Source organism: Artibeus jamaicensis, unplaced genomic scaffold (assembly GCF_021234435.1).
Source record: "Artibeus jamaicensis isolate MK-2021 breed Jamaican fruit bat unplaced genomic scaffold, CSHL_Jam_final contig_311, whole genome shotgun sequence".
NCBI classification, from domain to species: domain Eukaryota; kingdom Metazoa; phylum Chordata; class Mammalia; order Chiroptera; family Phyllostomidae; genus Artibeus; species Artibeus jamaicensis.
In genome coordinates, this window is record NW_026521717.1 from 6,994,291 (window position 1) to 7,002,339 (window position 8,049).

The 8,049-nt window shown below is 36.7% G+C and overlaps 1 protein-coding gene and 1 long non-coding RNA gene across 4 annotated transcripts; one reads left to right on the forward strand and one right to left on the reverse strand.

The window, feature by feature from the left end:
• Positions 1-514: 514 nt before the first annotated feature.
• Positions 515-6,418, reverse strand: LOC119049751 (uncharacterized). Of its 2 annotated transcripts, none has more exons than XR_005082606.2 (4): positions 6,333-6,418; positions 5,919-6,247; positions 4,321-4,415; positions 515-3,702 (listed from the first exon to the last, which is right to left on the reverse strand). It is a non-coding gene; the product is annotated as an uncharacterized LOC119049751 (long non-coding RNA). The 2 variants fall into 2 exon arrangements; XR_005082607.2 differs by having other exon boundaries at positions 517-3,702; positions 6,194-6,247.
• On the forward strand, positions 3,752-6,869 carry GPR85 (G protein-coupled receptor 85). Of its 2 annotated transcripts, none has more exons than XM_037145876.2 (2): positions 3,752-3,816; positions 5,262-6,869. In XM_037145876.2, exon 2 carries the CDS (start codon positions 5,430-5,432, stop codon positions 6,540-6,542), a length of 1,113 nt encoding a protein of 370 aa, XP_037001771.1. In that variant the 5' UTR covers positions 3,752-3,816; positions 5,262-5,429; the 3' UTR covers positions 6,543-6,869. The 2 variants fall into 2 exon arrangements, with proteins under 2 accessions (XP_037001771.1, XP_037001770.1); XM_037145875.2 differs by lacking the exon at positions 3,752-3,816 and adding an exon at positions 3,927-4,154.
• The last annotated feature ends 1,180 nt before the right edge of the window (positions 6,870-8,049 follow it).

Genomic DNA, 8,049 nt, shown 5'->3' on the forward strand with positions numbered 1-8,049 from the left:
CACTTTTGTCTAAAACATATTCAATCATAGCCCCCAAAGTGAGACTTTGGAATCCTACCTGAAGGAAGGATGCTTTGCTCAGAACTTTCCCCAGACAAACCCCAATGCTGCTGTCTCAATGAACCCCCAACATCTGTGTTCCAGTGTTGGTGATTTCCCATCTGGTGCTGTATGCTCTTGATTCTTGCTCTCTCTTACTAAAATTCTCAACTATTCACCTTTGAATTGGGGTCTTTATTGTCTGTGAATCCAAACCTCCAAATTAAGTGGCCACGATCTCATTCGTGTTCCTTAATGGCACAGGAGGGTAAATGGAGAAGCAAGGAGATTTGACTTTGGGTTGTAAATAAATAATACAGTATACAGATGATGTATTAAAGAATTGTACACCTGAAACTTACACAATTTTATCAACCAATGTCACTCCAATAAATTCAATTAAAAAAATGTTTCTCTGAAAAAGTTCCTGATAGGAATCTTTCTTACCAATGTAGTTTCCAGAAAATTTACAAAAATCTTCTTTTCATACACAAGTTTAGATTTCAGTAACAGTTAAAAATACCAAAGACATGTGTACTTAAAGATTTAATGACAAGCTTCAAGCTGGAGAAAAGCACTTTAAATAAAAGATTAAACAGTATTTTCTTAGAACGTTTTTATCCTGGCCTATTAATCTCTGTATTCACCAAGAATTGTTTACATGCTGACACATAGTTTCACATAAACGATGCATACAACTAAAATACTTCATTTGACCATCATGAGACAATGCATCACTTGGGAAAAATATGAAATATCCTATTAATTTTGAAAAGAAGAAAATTGCTGTTTTAAATAAAATTACATATAATTATTATAAGTAGCAAATTACATTAGACTTCCTAATCCACTGATCAATATAGCAAATGTAACATTCCAAGAACTTCAAAACCTTTGGAGTCCTTCCAACCCAGGGTGGATAGAGTATTTTCCTGTTGTTGGCTTAGTTCCTCTACACTTAATATAATTTTCTATGTTTAGTGATATAAGGAATCAAAAAAATTAGCTAAGATCAAAACAAGGTTATCATCTGAAAACTTTGAAGCAATACATTTACTTTTGATAACTTGTAGATTATATGAAAATTTTCTGTTATTAAATATATATATTTTTAATCCCTATTGATGGAAGATGCAGACTTTACAGGGTGTCCAACCTTTAGGCATTTCTGGGCCACCCTGAAAGAAGAAGAGTTGTCTTGGGCCACACATTAAACGCACAAACACTAATGAAAACTGATGAGCAAATAAAAAGGTTTAAAGTAAATTCACAATTCTGTGTTGGACCACATCCATTGCTGTCCTGGGTTGCATATGGCTGGCAGGCTACAGGTCAGGCACACCTGCTCCAGTACAGTTAATGAACTAAATGGAAACTACCTTATTAATTTCTTGAGCCCCCTTGTGAAGCAAGAAAAGGACTTATAATTTCACAGCTGAAAAAAATCAAGAACTAGTAGCTATAACTATACTTATTTGCAAAGGAAAAGTATAGCCTTAATATACCCTGAGATGTGGAAATGAAAGAATATTGCATATTCATTTCCCATCTTATTTTTAAGGAATCAATACCTGTTTCTTAAAGTATATTTAAACCTTTGGATCTTGGTCCTATGCGTTTTGGCAGAATAAATTTTTGCTTCATGGCCTGGCAGGACAGTCACCCTTTTAACCTACTTTTAAATAACTATTCCCTATTCTATACAACCAAAGATCTGTGCAATCATGAATACTCAGCAAATTTGTTTTCTATTTTACAGATTTTTAAAAATATGAAACTGATTAAATAACTCTTTGCCAAGTACACTGAGGCACTAATTGAGAAGTAAAAAAAAGAACAAATTGAAAATATTTGACATTACGTAAAAATGAATTTGACGTTTCACTTAGAAATTGTAAGCCATCATATGGTTTTGATTTCTTCTGAATTTGGCAGAAAAGAGGAGTGTTTCACTTGAATAGAAATGTTGTTACTCCAGTACTACTGTAAGATTAATTTTTCTAGATTAAAGGAATGCCTAGATTAGGCGCTTTATATATTTTTCTAACAAAAATTTAAAAATTAAAAATAAAGAAACAAGAAAAAAGAAAACAAATCAACATCTATATTTAAGTGAATTTAGGACCCCCATAACAAATTAGGAAAATTTAACATCATGTCAGTATTCCCAACATAGGACTTTGTGTGGACATCATGACATTGAAGTTATCATTTTTAAGCTTTAAAAAGAAAGCTTTACCTTGGTATAACCAAAAGAAATGCAATATGGAAATTAATCCATATTATCTGTGTGCAGATTGGCTGAAGCTCCCCATGTCACATTCTCACCAAGAGCGAGGTATTTACCGTTGTTCAAAGATCAAATTATTACTGTAAAAATATTTATTTTTTCTGTTTTATTAACAGATTATTATAAAACAGCAAGCATGTGTGACGAGAAGTAGACGTTTTACACTGGGAATTCATGAAAGCAAGTCTGCTAGTTTTGGGGAGGTGGGGAGTTGTTTAAGATCTTATATTGTTCCAAAATGGTAAAATAAGAAAATGCATGATTCCAGAGTCATCCATAAGCACCCAGATGTCAGACTGTATGGTGTGCTATAGTAGCATTGGACATTTTGGGCAAATGTAAGCCTTTTAAAAAATTTTTAGAGAGAGAGAGAATGAGAGAAACATGATTTGTTGCCCCACCCATCCATTCTTTGATTGATTCCTGTATGCTGCAGTAACAAGGGTTCACACCCAAAACCCCAAGCTCCAACCAACTGAACTACCTGGCCAGGTCAAGTTTTATGAATTCCTTGTATTCTTAGTATTTTTCTTCGGTAATTACAAAGGGGAAAAAGGGAAACACATACACAACTGCTTTGACATTACCAATTTACTGGTAAGTCTTAGTTGCAAGAAGGAAAAAGAAAAGCTAACGCTCAGTGAGTTGAAATACAAGGAATAGTCATTTATAATTGGAGATTTTTCAGTCATATTTGTTAAAGTAGACGGATCTAAGTCATTTTGCAGTTGTCTGAATTTAGCTTCTCCCTACTTAATGCATATTTGCGTTCATTTGAGAATAGATGACAAAGACAGGGCTGCCTTGTTCCCCATTGACAAGATTTTTCTTAACTGTCCCTTAAAATTTGATCTCTCCTGCTCGCCTTCCCCTCTCTAATTCTTTCTCCCCCCATTCCCAACTAACCGGCAAATTTTGGGGCCAGCTGGGGAGATCATTTAAAAAGAAACCTTAAAAAAGATTCCAATGCTTCTGACCACTCTTAAAGAGGAAGGAAGAAAAATGTTCAGGGAAGGCGAGGGTTCCGGCACTACCAGAAAGGTGACCTTCTGACATAGCACTAAGGCAGTGTAGGCCTGAGTTCCTGAGCAAATCTTTCCAGTCCCCACTTCCCAGGCGGGTAAGGGTAAGTTCAGAAGCACCCACAATGATACAAAAGCCTAATATTGGAAATTAAACAGGATGGGACATTCAGTAAATTTTGCCAGCTCTGGAACCGGGTCGGGGCTCAGGTTAGCTCCTCTCCGACCTCGCCACTACCTCTGCTTTACTGCGGGAGACTTGCCGCTGCGACAGAAGAGGACGCTGCTGGAGCTCAAGGAGGTTCCAGCGCGCAGGCGCTGCCCAGCCTTGCCTGTCTGCTCCTGAAAGCACTAAGGCCAAAAAAAAAAAAAAAAAAAAAAGGCCAAAAAAAAAAAAAGAAAGAAAAAAACATCAGCAATTTATAGAAAGAAGCTATAGTCTGTCGGGATATCCAATATCAACAGGTAGGAGGACATACTCTCGGTTAAGTTTGGTGGTGGGGGGCGTGGGTGCTCATAGTGTTCATGAAACTGCAGGTTTGCCGGGAAAGAGCTCCCTCCCACCCCCACGCAGGTGGTGTTTTAGTGTGTGTGTGTGTGTGTGTGTGTGTGTGTGTGTGTGTGTGTGTGTGTGTTTAAACAATAAACTGCATAATGGAAGTACATCAGACAATGCATCTTCAGTAGGGCTTATTCAAAGCCCCATTTCTGGAAAGCTTTACAAGGCTGACGAATATCAGACTGAGAATCGCTGGGAACAGTTCCCTTGCAGCACAGAAGCAATCTTCTCTCCCCATCTTCGCGTATGTAATGCATGTCTCTCTCCCCTCCTCCTTCTCCACCCCCCATTATAAATCCAGGGGTGGCGGATTTCAGGTTTCATAATGTTGCATGTTGAGATCAGTATTTACCCAGGGATGAACCAGAGGGAAAATTAAAATTGTAGAATGCAGTTTTGCCTGGGCTTACCATCAGCATATCCTAGCAAGTGAAAAGTGGCAAAGGAAACATGTTTAGTAGGAGCAACAGAAGAAGCTGATTTCCCTCATGTGGTCTCCAGGCACCTAGGAGAAAATGTACATTTTCTTTTAAAATGTAATCACTTTAGATTTACAACACAGATTATCAAAGTAAGTGGAAAGGCTTAATTGCCCAAGAAATACAAGCTCGTGTTAAATTTATTTGAATCCAAGCATCCAAAATTAAAAAATAAAAGTGTATTATTTCTCTGGGTGTGTCTTCCTGGCCAATCTTTACATTAACCATTTTTAATAATTGTGTGTGCTTAAAAGAGAAATGATTTGCCAAAACTGAGGTGGGGTGGGCTGGGGGAGGGGAGACAAAAGATTAAATCACATCAAATTCTGGGACAAGTTCCTAATAATTTAAAAGTCTAGTGTTTATGCTTTAAATTATGATTTAAATCAACAAATGCTCATCATATGCAGCATGAATAGTGACACGAGTTAAAAGACAAGTATTTTGCAAGGGTTCTTTGCATCTAAATCAGCAGAGACGCTGCCTGTAAAATGCTGACAGATACTAATAGACCTCAAATAAATGTAGGTAGTCTCCTCTCTGTCTCCTATTATCAATCTTGTAGATCCCTTTGCAATCAGTGACTAATTCCTGGACTGGCATATTTTATGAGTGTGGAACATTATTCCTTTTGTCCTAAAGGTACCTAATAAAATGTATATTCTCCAAAATAGGAACATTTTTCAATTTACCTAGCTCAAAAAATTAAACAAGCTAATTCTCTGGAATCTCAAGCAAAAATACTAAAGCAAATAATATTATTCAAAATTAAAACTTTATTTACTTCTTCATAAATCAACAGCTTTATGTTAGCACTGCCTGACATTATTGCTTGTTAACTTAAGAACTGATAGCTCTTTTTTTCCCCCTAGATATTCTGAGGCAAATCAAATGGAAGAAAAGAGAAGCACTACTGCAGATTGGATCAGTTCTTTTTAGGGATTACATTTTCAGTAAAAAATGTATGGATCTATCTTTTTCTTGTTTTATCTAGATCATGAAACTTGACTGAGGCTGTAATCTTGATCTTCCATCCATCTATGGCGAACTATAGCCATGCAGCTGACAACGTTTTACAAAATCTCTCTCCTCTAACAGCCTTTCTGAAACTGACTTCCCTGGGTTTTATAATAGGAGTCAGCGTGGTGGGCAACCTTCTGATCTCCATTTTGCTAGTGAAAGATAAGACTTTGCATAGAGCACCATACTACTTCCTCTTGGACCTTTGCTGTTCTGATATCCTCAGGTCTGCAATTTGTTTTCCATTTGTATTCAACTCTGTTAAAAATGGCTCTACCTGGACTTATGGGACTTTGACTTGCAAAGTGATTGCCTTTCTGGGGGTTTTGTCCTGTTTCCACACTGCTTTCATGCTCTTCTGCATCAGTGTCACCAGATACTTAGCTATTGCCCATCACCGTTTCTATACAAAGAGGCTGACGTTTTGGACGTGCCTAGCTGTGATCTGTATGGTGTGGACTTTATCTGTGGCCATGGCATTTCCCCCAGTTTTAGATGTGGGCACTTACTCATTCATTAGGGAAGAAGATCAATGCACCTTCCAACACCGCTCCTTCAGGGCCAATGATTCCTTAGGATTTATGCTGCTCCTTGCTCTCATCCTCCTAGCCACACAGCTTGTCTACCTCAAGCTGATATTTTTTGTTCACGATCGAAGGAAAATGAAGCCAGTCCAGTTTGTAGCAGCAGTCAGCCAGAACTGGACTTTTCATGGCCCAGGGGCCAGTGGCCAGGCAGCTGCCAATTGGCTAGCGGGATTTGGAAGGGGTCCCACACCACCTACCTTGTTGGGCATCAGGCAAAATGCAAACACCATGGGCAGAAGAAGGCTATTGGTCTTGGAGGAATTCAAAATGGAAAAAAGAATTAGCAGAATGTTCTATATAATGACTTTTCTCTTCCTAACCTTGTGGGGCCCTTACCTGGTAGCCTGTTATTGGAGAGTTTTTGCAGGAGGGCCTGTAGTACCAGGGGGATTTCTAACAGCTGCTGTCTGGATGAGTTTTGCCCAAGCAGGAATCAATCCTTTTGTCTGCATTTTCTCCAACAGGGAGCTGAGGCGCTGTTTTAGCACAACGCTTCTTTACTGCAGAAAATCCAGGTTACCAAGGGAACCTTACTGTGTTATATGAAGGAACATTTGTAAATCTTTAACCTTGTGAAACACTGACCTTCTCTGTTAAGCAGCCGTGGCCTTTAGCCACATCTTGAGAAGAAAGTAAAGGATGGAATTAGTGGTTATAATAATTTGGGCTACATTCAGCAGTCTTTGTAATCATTCAACTGTAACTTAATTTTAAAACTCAGAATGATCTCGCTGACTGCCTATGAAGGTTTGCAATTAAGAAAGGACTGAACCTCTGCCCTAAGTTTCTTTATGTGGTTGAAAACTAGATAATATAATTAACTGGTGCTAAGTATCAGTGCTAAGTCACTACTTATGAAAAATGTCAAAAAATTAGTATTGGTCATCTTAATAAATCAAATTGACATGAAGTAAATACAGTAATAAAAACAATTCTAGAACTTTGAAGTTTTTAAAACATTTCATATTATTATTGTTTCATGAATCTAAAATATTTGAGGACTTAAAGTAATGTAATCCACTAAAGATATACCATGGATTACTGGATTATCCCACTTTTTAAAAATCACCTTGTAAATTTGGAGGAACATTCCAAAGCAGTGTATTGGTTTCCATTAGAGTTTACTTTTTAAATTAATACCTTGCTACTTCTAATTATCACTTTCCTTATCTACTAGTTAAATTGCTAGCATTGAACTGTATTATGTGGTTCTTCTTGATTTGGTATAAAATTTTTTCAAATCATTTTTATTTTGCAAATACTAGATATTGGTCTGGAAGGCAACATTAATGGCAGCAACCAATCACAATGAGCAGTTATAATAATTCAAAATAAACACATGTTGCCTTAAAAAGTTATCTAGTATATTTCATCTTATTTAGCACTGAAGCAAATAGTCAAGGGAAATCAAATCAGTAACTGGTCATGGTCATGCATCTGGAAGTACATGGAAGATCATTAATTCTCTTTTTCCTTGTTCCCCACATAGTTTAAAATCTAAGGTCTACATCATCAGGATAATGAGATTTTCTTCTGAGGTGTGCTACCCATTCTGGTGTGTTCTAAGAACCAGGCAGTTGATATATGTTTATATTTTAAGTCATCTGTTAAGGGAAGAGCACAGCCTTAGTACAATTTGTGTAGAGTTTTTCCTACAGAAGGCACAGTCCTGTTTATACTTTCTGCACATTCAGTGTATTGGTCATTTAAATTATTTCAGATTTAACTTGTGAAAGCTTGTAATATGATTTCTGATAGTTTAAAAATATATTGGAGTCTGGATCTCATTCTTTAAGATACAGATGTGTGAATTGCAATATAAAGTTGCATTTGCCAAAACTTACCTGTGTGGCCTGTTACTTTTCTTGGAATATATTTTACAGTTTTTTACAATATTTTTTTAACCTAGAAAGCAGGCACAAACTAGGAAGACTAGCTTTATTATGGTTTTGATTTTTATTGTTTACTGTATCCTGGAAGTAGAAATGTATTAATGATAGGGAGTATAAAGTGGATAAACCAACAAATTATATTATCAATAAAAGCATTATTT

Coding starts and splice junctions, on each gene's coding strand:
- GPR85 (XM_037145876.2), top strand. CDS start 5,430: ATGGCGAACTATAGCCATGCAGCTGACAACGTTTTACAAAATCTCTCT.